Here is a 15734-nt window from a genome sequence, read left to right on the forward strand (position 1 = left end):
ATGCGTGCAATTCATCAGACGTGATACATAACCATAAACTAGCGCCCCATGAGTACCGTTACAGTCGTCAAGCACGTCCTGGAGCCTCCTTCCTGTGCCACCATCCCAACCCAAGACAAAAGAAAATCGTGTCCATCAATACAAAAGGATGCTAAAGCAGACCCAGAAAGATGCAAATGCATATAACCAATGTCCGATTCCTACTCTTTACGCATACCCGTAAACCTCAGTGTCATTCTCCTTCACCACACCCCCTTCCGTAAGTATGACGACAGCCACACATGCCGCATATGCCTCACGAATAGCGCAAGACATACACGTCTCCTTGATGTTTGCCACGATAGCACTATGCCCATGATGAGCACACCACGCTCTTGCAAAAACTTCGTTATCGCTCACGCCTAGAGCCTCTATAACGAGCACATTGGTAACTTGTTCGTGAGCACTCTTCTGCTTTTCGTTCATGAGCGCCAAGGCTTTCTTGCCAGGTGATGATTTAGAGGATGTGGGGCGGGGTATGCGACCGGACTGATTGCCCCAGTCTTGAATGTCGACGAGGCCTTCGTCAATCTTTATGGCTTTGAAGCTGAAATCGTAGAATAGCACTAATGGTGGTCAGCGTATGAACGGTGGTTTATCGAGAGCTAGATGCGTACCGTGAGGGCCTTGGTGGCAGGGAAAAGCGTTGATGAAGTCAACATTATATCGTAGCTTCATTGGCCAGCTCTCCCCGCCACATGCGAATGAGATGGCGGCGTCAAAGACCATCGGAGGACCGACAGCGTGCCTCGTCCCTTCAGGCCGCTCTTTGACAGGCATAAAGCGAAGCTTCTCCATTCGTATTAGATCTGTTACGTCTTCCGTGTCCGGCATAGGAACTATGTAGTCGTCTACGGGGTAGCTGTCGTCCGGCGCGCCCAAGGGATTGGTGCGTTGATCCATGGATTCTACGTCAACCGAGAACAACATAGGATCCGGTGACTCTTGTTGTCTAACCTTCACACACTCAGTGCGTTTGAGGTCCGGGGTGTATATGCATGGTCCAATCCAACCTGCAATCTGTTTGACCCCTCGTGCGGCGCCTAGTACCTTGCCAACGATAGATTGCGATGACCAGTACGTATTTGCTCGATACTGAAAGCCGGACGCTGGGTGCATATGGGTCAGATACTTGAGAGCGTCGCCAGTATCCCTATCACAGTCTATCAAGCTGTTCATAATGAGCCAAGGCAGTGTCCGACCAGGCAGGATGATGCCTGAAAACCAGGACATGGCATCTGCGGACCGGTCCTCAAGTGCTCTCTCGTCCAAGTCCTGTTCGTCCAGGACATACTCGACTTCATCCATGTTTGGCCACTTTAGTGTCGCCGCAAATTTTCTCAATGCTTCGATTTGTCTACTTTTGCTCCTCAGATCAAAGCTGAAGGTGCTCTGGGTGTTTGATATCCGCGTTTTGGAAATTTCCATATTCTCGAGCCACCGTTGGGCCACTGCCAGGTCCCAGGTAATGATGGCGGGAAGCTGCAGAATGAGCTTTCGCTTAGATTTCTCTGAATGGTGCTTAGAGTGTATCCGAAGGTAAAGTTCGACCGAGAGCAGCAGCTGGTGAAAAAACTCCTGTTTCTTGCGCTGATCCGGGCTGTCAAAGAACTTTGCTACAACCTGATTCTTTGGGTGTGAGAAATCTATCCATTTAGGGTTGCTTAGCACTGTGATGAGATCTGTGATCTGCTGATCAGTCCGAACGTGACGGCGTTCCTCGTCAAACTGCTCCGAATCTTCGATGAGCGTGCCGTACAGGTAGCGGTACAATTCCTCGGGATCCTGCGAAACCAAAAGTTAGGGCCATGTGAACCAAAAGCACTCCGGGCACGACGGTTGACTGACATCTTCATTTAGGCCACTCTCTAGGTTCTGCAACCGGTCCAAAATTTGTAGGAGCTTTATCTTCCGCGGCTTTACCTCGCTGGCGAATTGCATAGGAGGGTTACTGCTTCCGCACTTGCTGACCCAATAGTTCAGTGTTGTGGTCCCTGCACTCTTCCCGAACGCGTACGCCATGCAAGGATACTCATGAGCAAGCCATGGAAACTGGCTGTCAGATGCACCCGTCATGTTGAGCGAAATGTCTCGGTATGCCTCTTGTTGAAAGGTTGCACGATCTGTTCGGCTCTGATGTTCAGCCTCCATAACGGCATAGAAGCGATCGTAGCCCGCTGGTGCGTTCGCTATCGCATCGCAGTATCCCTTGAACGATGACGCTCCAGCACATATCAGCTCCTCCGCCTGTTCAGGCTCCATTGCATCCTCCGACCTGTATCCCTTTGGCGGCCATCGTCTTGACTTGCGCAAGTCCTCGAGAGGGGACGGTTTTGAATACGATGCGGAACGATGAGGCGGAGAGAGGCTCTGGTAAGGGGCCATGTGGGCTTCTCCTCCACTAGACAACGGTCGCATGGGGTTTGGCTCCGAGCCATGTCTAGTTATGTGTGTGCGAGTAACTACGGGTGTTGTTCGTGTTCTCGAATGCTTCCCAACCTGCAGTTGCTGGAAACCGTTCGTGAGTTGTGGGAAAGGCTCGGCGAAGGCATACGGTAGGGCACACGGCGCTGGAGGTGCCTCGGGGCGAGACGCGCCCCATTGACTGTCGTACTGGTGTTTGCTACCATCCCAGCGAGCGAATTCCGAGTTCATCTCTTACGCATAGCACTCTTTGTTGGAGAGTTACCTGAAACTCTGGTGCAAGTCAGTGGATTGTCGATTGCGAGGTGACGAAGCAGCATGGCGGAACTATCGACGGGCAACGTGAGCACGTGCGATGGTTTCAGACAAGACTGGGAAGTGAAGTCAACGCTGAGCAGAAACACAAGGCGGTCGATTGGGTCCATAGGCTCTCGTGACATATACACACTCACCCTCATAGTACTATAGTCGCGCTACTGCCGCCGTCTCGAGAGCAAGACGCGTCTACCGCGGGTCCGAGTGAAGATCACGTCTGGATCGCGAGGTTCTCGGGGTAAGCGCCGGCACACGATCTCTCTGATGTGACCTCGTAAAGGAAGACGCGTGGAGTGTGTAGTGGGGGTGGGGAATGAAGGACAGATGGTTTCAGGTCATTCCAGCTGTTGGGTCAGGGTCACTAAGCCGACAATGTTGACGGAGGTTGCGCATACCATACTTCGGCTCTCCTTGCGCCGTGGCATTTGCAAGAACCTCCGTCGTCACAGCAAAGGTGCTTGATGACATGTATAGTTACGCCATAGGGGTGGAGTGTTAGCCTCACTCTTTCGGCAGCCGTGCGTCTTACGACTGGGATGTGCCAGTCGCCGCATTTTACTCGTCCACGTTACTCACGATGCATGCTCCTAGCGGCTTGACCGTGGTGCACTCGTCAGAACGCTCTTCACGGGACAACAGCACGCTTTTGGATGGGGGTTTGATTATTTGATTCTGCTAATACTTTCAAAATAGTAGAAGTGCTGCTAAACTCCTGCACCCGTCTCATGCGTTCTGCGCTCAGTCGATTATCAGACAAGCGATCACGTAAATGCTATGTTCTGCTGCAATCCAAGCTGCCCCGTCGCTTTGGGGGCCACTGTTGGCAGCTACCATTTGTACCGCAGCGAACGAATCGTGGTGGTGGCACATCGGGTAACTGCCTATGACGGTGCTCGTTGATGGCACGAGCCTGAGATGGTGTAGTGATGTGCCTCCGACAGCTCAAAGAGACACCTCGTTGGCGGAGACCCTCTAGGAGATAGATAACTCCCCTGCCGAGTCAGGTTCGCCAGCTCATCATAATTCAGCTAGTCGTCTCCTGAACCTTCCACACAAAGGCGGCCACGGTGTGGCTTGGTGTTGGAAATAGATAAGACAGCCCATGACGTCGTCTCTGCGATCTCATAATAACGACACGAGCCCCAAGAGTCGAGCTGCTAACGTCATCTGGAAGAACTTCGTGAGCTGGCTAGGGATTGTGGCATGATGCTGCTCAACCATCGTGTGCCTCTGTTATTATACGCCTGATTGATTGGTGTGTATGCCTGTCGCAGATCCGGTGGGATTGGGCATCTGGGTTGAGCTGACAGTCGGTCCTGATTCCGGCTCTTTCTCTATAACGTATCCAGTCCCGCGGTCGACCAGGCCTTTGTAGTAGTCTACGAGTACCTCTGGCTTTGGAACAATGCGCCATTCGAGCCTCCGCAGAAACTCCAGCTCTAATAGCGCCAGTTCACGAACACTGACGCCGCCGACCCTTGCGTACAGGCTGTTGGTCCAGAAGCTATCACTAAGGCCCTTGGCCGCGACCGTAGCGGCAGTTATGAGGAAGCGATGCACGGTAAGGCTGCTGATTGTAAAAGCGGGGTACATGGCGCACAGCTTGTCTACGTAGAAGACCATGGAGAGGAGAATGGGCGGAGACAGCGTAGCATGCACTATAAGACGAGAAAGGTAGTCGCGTACTGAGATGCCAGGCGGGGCTCTAAGGGGTCAATGTCAGCGAGCATTTGTTCAGTCAGTCTTGCATAAACGCACCTCGAATGGAATCTTGTGAGCGTTCCATCCCGCAGCGGATAGCCGTCGTTCAGGCGCACCAGCTCCATGAGCATGTCAGAGATGAGCACGCCGAGGTCTTTCACATCGCACGTCTCATACTGGAGAGGCATGACCTTGACGTCGGGCTCCTGCGGCCTTGCTCTCTTAGCTGGCGAGGCCGGGACCTGCAGGACAGTGCTGGACTCTTTGGACACCGCGGCTGGCTCTGCTTCCGAATGCGCGCTCTCGTGCGACATGCGGCGACCCTGGGGCTGTACATTGTAGGCGGGCGTCACGGGCTGCGGAGTAACCCGCACTTGGGGCTCGGGAGGCTCCGTGACGACAGGCGCGGCGGAGGTATCCCCCCGCTGTGCAGGCGCAATTGCGGGAGCACTCGAAGACGTCGAGCCGGCTTCTTGGTCTTCGTGGTCGTGGTCGAGCGCGATAGTGTCGGCGCCGTTATCGGCGCTGGTGTTGTCGCTGGGCTGGGGCCGGTAGGTGGGGGGAAATCCAGAGGGCGAGTATTGTGTTCCCTTGTCTGCGTAGCTTCTCTTGCGACCCTGGGGGGAAGGCGCAAAGGTGGGCACTGGGGACGGCGCCGAGAAGGCGGGCTTTGGGGTGGGCGGCGCGTCGAACCGCCGTGAGGGTACGGTGGTCACGGCAAAGCGGGGCGAGTGGGCGCTGGAGGATGCCGATGTGCGTCTTGAGGCATGGTACGGGCGGTGGCTAGGCGTGTGGAAGGTCGTGTTCGGCGAGGGAGGTTGCGAGATTGTGGGTGAGGAAGTGATCATGTCGTTGGGCCGGGTAGCGGTTCCTAGGGTGGAGGAAGATGACAATATCGGATCATTTTGGCAACGTGGGGAAGAAAGGAACCATCGAGGACGGGCGCGGAAGAGGCTTCATCTGGCGTGAGCGTGGCAGCGATGTAAGGGCTTGGCTGGCGGGCGTTCGACGATAGCACGTGTGACGTCCGGGGATTTTAGTAGGCTACCAGGCCAACCTTGCACATCCATCGCGTCCAAGGTTGACAAACTGCATACCTCGCCGTCGCTGCCTCTTCCTATTCTGCCCACCCGCAAGCAACTTTCACCGCATTTCCCTGCCCGTTGTGTGTAAGGGCGTCGGCCCTGTGCGCCAGCATGCTCGTCATTGCCGTGCGGAGCTGCTGACCGCCAATGAATCGCAACTAAGCCCTACACATGGAGGGAAGATCCTCTCATCAAAATTTCCAGAAGATGACGACCGATCGTTAGCTTCCGCGCTCGCTAGTTTAGACTCGAGTAGTTTGGAGAGATTTTGCTCTTGCCAACCTGCACCAGTGATCGGAGCATCCAAGCCCGGGTAACCATAGCGCGGCCGTCGTATATCTTCATCAAGACTACACAGGCTGCCCGTCTATCTCACCATGTACCCAAAGCCTGGCAAGGGTCATACGCATGGCGGCCCATCAAGAAGCAACTATTCTATCCTGACGCGCCTGGGTACCCACCTGTCCGCGACTCGTCCAACTCGCAACCTCATATTAGCTAATCCGCGGCCCCTCTGCTGCTATCTACTTGCGATAAACTGGTACCTCAATGTCGCTAGCCGTTGGCTGCCGGAGCACGTTGTACAATGCCACAACATCACTCGACGACATTTGAGCCGCTTGGCAGGGTTTACCAGAAAAAGGGCCGAAATCCGTATAGTGTGGCGATTGCAGATACAATACGTGAATATGCTCGTTGCTGTATGGTTCACCGTGAGCCAGACCGATCTTATAGCTGCCGAGAGTTCCGGGTCCAGTCTAGTCTCAGGTCGGTGTGTGTGTGCAACATGGACTACCTCTGCTTATAACGTTTCATGCTGTATCACGCTTCCCACACGAGTCTTTTTTCTTCGGCAATGCACTACACTATTTCAAATAGTATCAACGAACGTTGCGTACAGAAACAGGATCATAATTCATATCTACATCATCCACTCAACCTCTCGGCTTGTCACGCCCAGGTGCTTCCAGTTCGGCCGAGAAGGACTGTTGTTCCAGCGGCGGGCTGTGCAATTCTGCTACAACAGGTTGCGTGTTCATCTGTGCATACTTTAACTGGCCAATCCTGAACACAGTGGTTAGCTTGCACGTCCGAGCCAGGTTTAATCTACACTCAAGACCACTTACTGTTGTTGCGACATCCCACTGACACTGCTCATCATACTTAGATGACCATGCTGCTGCCCAGGACTCGACCAGCCAGATGGATATTGCTCCCCTACACTGTGCTGCCCATATTGTGGTGGCGAGTTGAACCCATAGTCTGAATGGTGTCCTGGTGGTGGTGTAGCATAACCTGGGGTTGACGGCTGGAAGCCTGGCGACGCAAGCCCTCCATGACCGTAACTCGAGCCGCCGTACTGCTGGCTCATATGTGGGTCGTGGTTGTTCGCAGCGTCTTGTCGCTTGATGACCTCCTTGAGTGACTTGGATCGACCGACGAAAAAGAAGAGAGCGGCGCAGATTGCTAAGAAGGCCACCCCGCCCACTGCTATGCCAACTATAGCGCCAGTGGACAGGGTATGACCGCCACCATTGCCTCCGCTAATTGGCGTAGTGGTCCCAGTTGATGTGGGGGCATTGGAGAGTGTTGATGTTGCTTCAGCAGGAATTGGTTCACCGGGTGCTACTTGAAAGTCTGCCGCAGCCGCCGCGTGAACTTGCGATGCCAGAGTTTGTGTCGAGTTTGGATTGATGACGCCTACCATGTGTTCACCCAAACATGAATTTGGTGCTGCGCAATAGAAAAAGATGGGTTCCGTCGAGTTGATCGTAACGTTGAAGTATGTGAGCTAAAGACCTGTCAGTATATTCGTTGTGTCTTCCACAAGGAGACAAACCTCATTGGTGTTGTTCACCCATTGCGTCTCCGACCAAAAGCCAACCTTGTCTTTCCCAGTGTATTCATACGGTACACAGGCTGACTGCCATTCTGCCCTCGCAACCGAATGGTCTGGTGGATAGAACTCCCATGTCACGATGTCGCCGACCGAGACGTTATGAAGTTCTGGTGGGTCAAATTTAAAACCCCCGGAGCCAGCCTTGATAGTATGGACTGTTGGTTCGCCAGAGGAGGTTGGTGTTGCGCTCGACGAATTTACTGACTCCGAAGCTGTGGGCGTTGGTGATGGCGATTGAGAGACTGATGAAACAAGGTCTTGTGCGATGGCGAATTGAGAGAAGCTATGGCTAACAGCAATCGTAGCTGCTAGCCTTGCTGTCCATGAGCGTCTCATGGCGACAATTGTACGAGGATCAGGCGATTACAATAGCAAGAACCGATTTCCGCGCAGAGGTCGTGATTTCCCCACGGTCCCGGGTTCCTGGTTGTCGGAAAAAAGAAAGCAGTATAATACCAGCAGTTCAGCTGGCAATGGAATGCTCAAAGAGGGGGAACAGAGCGAGATCAACACAGCAGGCTGACCGACAACCTTAAGTCACTCTTTCGCCCAAGATCCAATACCGCCATTTTCAGCCCCCACAGCCGCAGGTGCGGATAGCGGACCAGGCGATAGGCCACCCTCCTGTATCCACCATCATAAGCAGTCTTTGTTTGTCCCCTTTCACCAATCAACACAATCCACAATGCCGATCTAGCAGGTACGCCCTTGTCCAGGCGCACCTGAGGCGTACAGCTATCGCAGCTAGATGCTGGTAGATTCACCAGCGGGGCGGACCATCAGCATGTCAGCAGGGAATAAGAAAGACGGTTGAGGGGAGGTTGGATATGTGTAACGGTAGCTAGCGCTGATGCTGGTCCACGGGTACTCGAGCTATTTCCGTGTCTACTCTTCCTTGACTGCGCCGCTCGGTGCATGACTATTAACAATCTCTTTCCAGCCTGATCGTATGGAGCGCGTTCTGTTGGCCAAGGGCGGTAAGCAACTCTTTTACGCGGGGTGTATTCGACGATTTGCGCTGTTCGCAGATGCCATGCCTTCTAGTTCTTCCTTGTGCACGAGCTGGCATACGGTGGAGCACAGCTGAGTTGTCGTCAAGGAATGAGCATCGAGCATTTGAGCCGCTAACCCCGAGTAAGCTTAGTGCTAGTAGAAAACCTGGGCCCGTCCACTTGGCGCATTCATGGCTTGGGCGCAGCATGCTGATTGAAGATGGCCATGCGCTACGTGTGCGGAGCAATTGCTACGGTGGGTGAAGGATCATGCGAGCGTGGAGGGAAGGATGCCAGGCATAGGGCTAGATAGCGGTTGGCATCATGATTAGCTGCTTTGCAAGCGAGGCAGGCCGAACATCCTGAAGCGGACAATTGCACCGAGATTTTGCATCGCATCTGCAGAATTGTCAATAGATCTTCACTCATCACTCTGTTCATCATCGAACACATGCCCTCAAGGCGCAGTCGCCCTCTAGAAGACGCGTATTATCGATATCTACAGGTTGAGCAATTCAAAGCGCGTACTCAACACATATGAAATGAGACATCGCTTCCATAGTACAATTGAAGAGAGATACTGATTCCGCCAAAGCGCGAGCGCATACCGACATATCGCAGAAACACCAGGCCATGCAATGGACACAATTGATGCCAGCTCATAAAGGCGGCCTTTTGATAGGACTCCTTGGACCAGGACTCGCACTGAACAAGCCCATTTGTGGCATCTTAGGGCTCTTCAGTATAGCACCTTCTTGCCTATTTCCAGGGTCGAACCGCTTAGGTGTTTGTGACGCGCTTGGTAAAGGTGGACTTCGCAATCCCGTGGCCATGTGCTGTGGTCCCTCGTCGGTACGGCTGGAAAGGTCATTCATCTCGTCGAATTCGCCCTATTAGATGTTAGTCCAAATAGTACGCTTGCCTCCTACATGGGCAGGGGAGTATTGAACGTCTGCTCAAGGCTACGTGCGTAGGCATTGGGATACCAGATGCTGTTGCTAATTTCCCCTTGGGTACTGTACGCAACAAAAAGAGAAAAAGAACGTACTGCTGAAACGTCAGTCTGATGTCTGAGCTGTCTTCAAAGTGACTACCTTACCCTTTTTTTCCAGAAGGAGGTTCTGTACCTCCTCCAGATGCTGCTCAAGCATGTCGTCTAAGCCATCTTTGGGTGATTGGATAAGATTGCCAAGCTTCTTGCGCATCTTACGTTGGCGACTTGGATTCCAGACGAAGTGGCTGTTCTTCACAAAGATCATGGAATGCTGCAAATGTTAGCTGATGCCACGATGGTATCTGTCAGGCTGTGGTGCTAGCTGGGTTTGTTGTTGATGAGGACCACCGTGGTAGTCTCTATGATGTGATCCGTGATCGTACTTACTGAGTAGTACCAGCTTGATATTGTGTCGTCCGTGGCTCGCTTTATCGATTGAATGGTCGTTTCTCCAACGAAGCCGATCAAGCACTCAACCGGACTATCGGGGTCGGTACAGTTTTCTATTGAGTCAGCAGCCTGAAAAAACTGCCAGAAACGGGAAATGACGCTTACCATTGTGACTCAGTAGGTCGACCAGTCCAAGATATGCGTCTCCGATACCCATGAAAAACACTTGTGTTGCATCGTTTGGTCTGGTATGACGTCAAAAAGTAGTCGTGAGCACTGTCTAAGCAACTTACTCGATGTAGTTTTCCCATAGATACGCTGCAAGTTCGCGAGTTTGCTGTGCTCGAACTGCAGAATCTTCGGATTTCATGTAGCCGATGATCGACTGAAGTCATTAGCGGATTTTCCTGAGATAAGCATATTGCAGTCTCACATCTTCGACTGTGACGACTTTCGGAATATTGACATCGATGACCTGGAAGTCATTGTTGATGGCCCAGTCAATATACCTCTTCGTAACATCAGTCTTCATCCAAAGTCAGCAATTACACAGTACAGGACTGTAAATGTACTTACAAGCCATGTGTTGTGTAACTCTCTCTTGCCAGTCACCGGATCAGAATGGTCGTGGAAGCTCGGCGGGTCATGGAAGATCACGAGCAGAGGATGTCGTTCCATAAAGTTTGGTCTATAGGGTTTCAGCATCAGCAGCTAGCGGAAGCCTCAATGAACTTACGTAGCGATAACATTGTGCTCGAAGGTCTGCGCCAACCCTGCCTTGTTGATTTGCAGTGTAGGAAGCGGGACCATTGAGTGCTCTGAAGACAGTCGTTGGCTCTGCCATTCGCGAATGACCTCGTGCAATCGAAACGTATCCTTGTAGCCAGGGTCGGTTTTGTCCAGATGTTTGGGGTAGAGCGATTTCCAATACTTTGAATGCTGGCGTTTCACGTTCTCGACAACGTAGACTGCACTATCCTTTGGAGCTGAGAGTTCGTCACTCAAGCGATCCGGAGGCTCCAGCATGAGTACTCTCGTTACAGCGAGCGCTGAGCGTGCTATTGATCTCAAATTGTAGCCACCTTCAAGGCATACTACGATCTTCCCTTTCGCGAGTCGCATAAGCATGTGCGTCATGTGGCCGTAACATGCCGGAGTGACGAAACAACCACCCAGTAGATCTCCTTCAGCCGCGTCGAAACCCGCCGAGACTATGACAAGATCTGGATCGAATTCAGTAGCAATAGGCATGACAATTTCTTGAAAAGCATAGAGATACTCCGAATCACCCATGCCGTGTTCAGCCCACGGAATGTTTACGTTCTTTCCTTCGCCAAGACCTTCACCGCAATAGTCGAGATTGCCATCTGGCAAGTTGGGATAGAAGTTTCCGTCCTTGTAGACATGCAGGGATATGTAAAGGACATTTGGGTCATCGTAGAAGGCGTGCTGAACACCATTACCGTGATGCACATCCCAATCAAGGATTAAGACCTTACGACAGGTCTCCGGGTAGTCATTCTGACATACGCGGGTGGCTATTGGGACGTTGTTGAAAATGCAGAACCCAGAGGGCTGATTGGTCTCCGCGTGGTGACCTGGAGGACGAATAATTGCGATTGCATTGCGCACGGTTCCTTGCACTACCGCTTTGCACGCCTCGATAGCACCACCAGCTGCGAGCTTGGCGCAGTCATAAGTCGCATGATTGAAGTAGATCGAGTCACGAGAATCAGCTTCTATTTTCAAGTTCTCTGCAGTCATATCTAATGACACGGTCAGTCGCGATCTTTACACATGGTTGTGAACTTACGCTGCAACGACTCCACGAATGCGTAATGCTCTGCTGTATGTATAAGGAGGATCTCTGGCCTCGTAGCAAAGCGCGTCATTATTCTCCAGCACTTGTCTTCTTGGTCCTCATCCGTATCGCTTGTTGCCACTAGACCAGCTTCCCTGAGTTCTTCGTAGATGGAGTGAATGCGACGCGGATCCTCGGGATGAATATCGTCGATTAGATTCATATCAGGAAGCTCCGCGTGAAAGCGCATACGAGAGTCATACACAAGGCCTGTTTTGTTGGTCGAATACGGAAGGAGGGAAGATCTTGGCTTTGGGGGTATGCGAACCTGCGGACTTGAGCGCCGAACAGGAGTGGGACGCGACATGCTCATCTTATCCGACCACCCACTCGGTGACTTCGTTGTTCGGTGCGATCCGGATTGGCTTTGCATGGTTCCCGGTTGCAGGAACGAGGTGTTCTTCGATGGACTGTGGAAAGGTAATTGCTCTCTCTTGGACAATGTTGGTCCTTTGTTACGAAAGAGCTCGTTCGGGTTTATGGTATCTGGTACATGATCGCCATTAAGCTCTGTGGAAGTGACGATAGTGTCTTCCTCCATAGCATAGTCTTCGTCGTCCATGACTACGCAGATGAGTAAAGCGGACGTCAAACGCCTCGCTTACAGTCGCCGGCTGAGAGCTATATATGTTCGTTAGCGACGAGACTGGCACACGCGATTGTCACACGGCCTATCTGAACGAGTTCATGACTTTGGGGAAAGTACGCTGAACAGATAAGTCACCAGATATGCTAGAAGACGAGTAGGTTGGAGCACTAGGAAATACGTTGAATGTCGGCAACCTAGTATACAAAGATGCTTGCTCCATGCGAAGAAGTTGCATGTTTGCTTGAGATGCTTCTTTGATACTGGTAGGACTGCAGGCACTTACTGGCAAGGTTGCTACCGCATTGAGACCCAATAAGTTGCTGATGATTTGGTAGAATGTGGTTGGAGTCGCACTTCGCCGCTATTGTCAGGTGAAGGCACAAAGCCTTAGTACTAATGCGCTGTTTACAATATCGTAGGCTTATTTTGCCCTGCAGTTCCGTAAGCAGAGTTCGTTGACGCATAGACATGGTATGGATAAGCTCGTCTTTTTCAAGTTGTCGCCTCGTGCAGGAAAAGTACCCTAAAGCTAATCGCTATACTTCATTTTAAGTTGAATTGAGAATATAACAAAGGTATTAATTTCGGGATAGCCTTTCCTGCATGAAGTTATAAGCTAAGAAAAGACGAGCTCCGTCATAATATTGTTGGTCGCGTCGTGTCAAAGATGGATCATCAACCGCCACAGGGTTCACTCACGCTCGCTATTTAATTACGTGATGCTGACGCTGTAGTAATTCGATGTGGGTTAAAAGTAAAGAACCGATTTTTGCTTTCTGTAATAGCTGATGCTTGGCTTCAAAGTAGAGGATAAGGTGGAGCGTAGCAATGCGAGTTCCCTACGCGGTCAAGATCCATTATATGACTAAGCGATGCCAAGGTATTTAGCGCTATCCGTCGACTCTCACTTCTGAACGCATATCACAAGAGCATGGACAGAGTATGGAAGAAGACTTCGCAGAGAAGGAGCCTGCCGTGACAGGTGATTCTCTAGTCTTACCATTCACTTTTCAGCACGATCATCTCGAAAGCTAGCAGAGCAAGGCCACGTGTCTACCCAGTATTCTTTGTCGATGATACCACGATGCTTCATTGTGTGCCTTCACAGACCAGAAGTGGTGTGCCTTCGCAGAGTAGAATTGACGTTTCGGAACCTGTAGAATTTAAGGCCATATGCATTCGCTGAACGGCTTCTCAGCATGGCTACATCTTACCGCAAAGCCGATAGTAACCACTTCCATGCCTACGGATGCCGCATACGGAAGCCACCTTGAACATCCGTTCTTCCCCGCAAAATCTTTCGCCAGATTACGGGACGTAAACGAAAGACCGGGAACTAAGCGGGAAAAAGGGATCCGCGTACATGTATATGTTCGCCTGAGAGTCGTACCTCGGGAACTAGCTTGTAAACAAGCGCTAGAAAATGCATCAACAGGGGCAGCTCCACTGCCATGCATCCGGACGACAGGACCTCTAATGTCACTTCACATTCAGTTGGTCAAAGGAAGCATTGTTTGTGACAATTATTATTCATTGATTCATGTCTAGCATAACGCATTCATGGTCAAACCCTATTTTCATCCCCGCGGTGTCCGCGCCTAGCCAAAGGTAGTCCGATCTTTTTAGTCGGTCATAAAGAAATGAACTCAGAGTTTAGGCAATGCCTGGCTCTGTCCTGACTCCTAAGCGTTGCCATCAACCTTGGCAATGTAGACCAAGAGGTCAAGGACACGGCGGGAGTAACCCCACTCGTTGTCGTACCAGGAGACAAGCTTGACGAAGTTCTTGTTCAGAGAGATACCAGCCTTGGCGTCGAAGATGGAGGAGCGGTTGTCACCGTTCAAGTCAGTGGAGACGATGTCGTCCTCGGTGTAGCCGAGGATACCTACAATGCGTCAGAATGGATGCTCAGATAGAATTCGAACGTGAGAGCTTACCGTTGAGTGGGCCATCAGCAGCCTCCTTGATGGCCTGCTTGATCTCGTCGTAGGACGCAGCCTTCTCGATGCGGACAGTCAAGTCGACAACGGAAACGTTGGCGGTGGGAACACGCATGGCCATACCGGTGAGCTTGCCGTTGAGCTCAGGAATGACCTTGCCGACAGCCTTGGCGGCACCGGTGCTGCTGGGAATGATGTTCTGAGCAGCTGTGCGGCCACCACGCCAGTCCTTAGCGGAGGGGCCGTCAACGACCTTCTGGGTGGCAGTGTAGGAGTGGATGGTTGTCATGAGACCCTCAATGATGGTGAATTTGTCGTGGACAACCTTGGCAAGGGGAGCAAGGCAGTTGGTTGTGCAAGAGGCGTTGGAGAGAACCTCGATGTCAGACTTGTAAGTCTCGTGGTTGACACCCATAACGAACATGGGGGCGTCAGCAGAGGGAGCAGAAATGACGACCTTCTTGGCTCCACCCTTCAAGTGAGCCTTGGCCTTCTCGGTGGTGGTGAAGACACCGGTGGACTCGACGACGTAGTAAGCGCCGGTCTCGCTCCATGGGATGTTGGCGGGGTCCTTCTCCATGTGGAAACGGATGGTCTTGCCGTTGACGGTCAGGTTGTTGCCGTCAACCTTGATCTCACCCTTGAACTGGCCGTGTGTGCTGTCATACTTGAGCATGTAGGCCTGAATGTGTTAGCCTGCATTCTGCGACCACAGAGGAGCTCTAGCGCATCGCAAGGACTGTTTTCGCAACTTGGATGGCCGCGGCTGTAGTGTGGGTGCTTGGGGAAGCTTACAGCGTAGTGGGGCTCGATGAAGGGGTCGTTTACGGCGACAATGTCGACGTCGTTGTGCTCGATACTGTGGCATGCGGTCAGCTCTGGTAGATTGTATCGACGAGTTAGGCGAAACTTACGCATTGCGGAAGACGATACGGCCAATGCGACCGAATCCGTTGATACCAACCTGTGAGGACATGTTAGCAGCTGTCTCCTGACCCAGCGGGACAATGGATGAAGCTTACCTTGACAACCATGATGAACTGAGTGTAGTGCTGCGAAAGTCAATAAGCTGAGGAAGAAGGAAGGCAATTGAACAGAGCTCACTCTTTTATAGGATATAAGCTGATGTAGAAGTGGTGAGAGACAGAGTTTTGTGTCGGGCGCAGTGTTTTGTTGGGTCTGGGCTAAGGTGGGGTGCCCAGGTGAGGGAGGGGCAAGCTAAATAGCAACCAGCTTGAGGACGTCACAGGTTTTAGTTCTTTTTCTGTAATCCGATATGCAGCGCCGCCTAGGCCCAATTACACCCTCTGCGCCCTCCCACACTTCCGGCCGGCTACCTGCTTGACAAGCCAAGTACGTTTGTCTACAGCCTCGGGGGGCGCATATCGCCATCACACGAGGCCGCGGACTACACCGGAGAGCAAGGCGGGCAGCTCGGGCAGAACCACCCTGAGGGTAACCTGACCGAGGCACCTGTAAATGTCTCCAGACGCCTTCGTGACTG

General features: G+C 52.1%; 5 protein-coding genes across 5 annotated transcripts; all 5 read right to left on the bottom strand.

Annotated features, from left to right (window-relative positions):
* Nucleotides 1-207: 207 nt before the first annotated feature.
* Nucleotides 208-2694, bottom strand: CC77DRAFT_942347 (hypothetical protein; the record flags this gene model as incomplete). The annotated part of the gene is made up of 3 exons (XM_018534854.1): nucleotides 208-605; nucleotides 657-1824; nucleotides 1888-2694. The coding sequence occupies 3 exons, from the start codon at nucleotides 2692-2694 to the stop codon at nucleotides 208-210; spliced, it is 2373 nt and encodes a 790-aa protein (XP_018382884.1).
* Nucleotides 2695-4014: 1320 nt separating this feature from the next.
* CC77DRAFT_1033385 (cyclin-domain-containing protein) lies at nucleotides 4015-5327 on the bottom strand (the record flags this gene model as incomplete). The annotated part of the gene is made up of 2 exons (XM_018526794.1): nucleotides 4015-4483; nucleotides 4537-5327. 2 exons carry the CDS (start codon nucleotides 5325-5327, stop codon nucleotides 4015-4017), a joined length of 1260 nt encoding a protein of 419 aa, XP_018382885.1.
* A 1172-nt stretch (nucleotides 5328-6499) lies between these two features.
* Nucleotides 6500-7800, bottom strand: CC77DRAFT_1064089 (hypothetical protein; the record flags this gene model as incomplete). The annotated part of the gene is made up of 3 exons (XM_018528687.1): nucleotides 6500-6629; nucleotides 6692-7356; nucleotides 7405-7800. The coding sequence occupies 3 exons, from the start codon at nucleotides 7798-7800 to the stop codon at nucleotides 6500-6502; spliced, it is 1191 nt and encodes a 396-aa protein (XP_018382886.1).
* A 1315-nt stretch (nucleotides 7801-9115) lies between these two features.
* On the bottom strand, nucleotides 9116-12263 carry CC77DRAFT_1074936 (hypothetical protein; the record flags this gene model as incomplete). The annotated part of the gene is made up of 9 exons (XM_018529217.1): nucleotides 9116-9346; nucleotides 9551-9721; nucleotides 9838-9953; nucleotides 10006-10085; nucleotides 10134-10225; nucleotides 10274-10366; nucleotides 10417-10528; nucleotides 10577-11606; nucleotides 11654-12263. The coding sequence occupies 9 exons, from the start codon at nucleotides 12261-12263 to the stop codon at nucleotides 9116-9118; spliced, it is 2535 nt and encodes an 844-aa protein (XP_018382887.1).
* A 1709-nt stretch (nucleotides 12264-13972) lies between these two features.
* Nucleotides 13973-15264, bottom strand: CC77DRAFT_1011328 (glyceraldehyde-3-phosphate dehydrogenase; the record flags this gene model as incomplete). Its single annotated transcript, XM_018523704.1, has 5 exons — nucleotides 13973-14175; nucleotides 14228-14912; nucleotides 15026-15089; nucleotides 15145-15194; nucleotides 15253-15264. 5 exons carry the CDS (start codon nucleotides 15262-15264, stop codon nucleotides 13973-13975), a joined length of 1014 nt encoding a protein of 337 aa, XP_018382888.1.
* Between the last annotated feature and the right edge of the window lie 470 nt (nucleotides 15265-15734).

This window comes from Alternaria alternata, assembly GCF_001642055.1.
Source record: "Alternaria alternata strain SRC1lrK2f unplaced genomic scaffold CC77scaffold_18, whole genome shotgun sequence".
Classification (NCBI taxonomy): Eukaryota; Fungi; Ascomycota; class Dothideomycetes; order Pleosporales; family Pleosporaceae; genus Alternaria; species Alternaria alternata.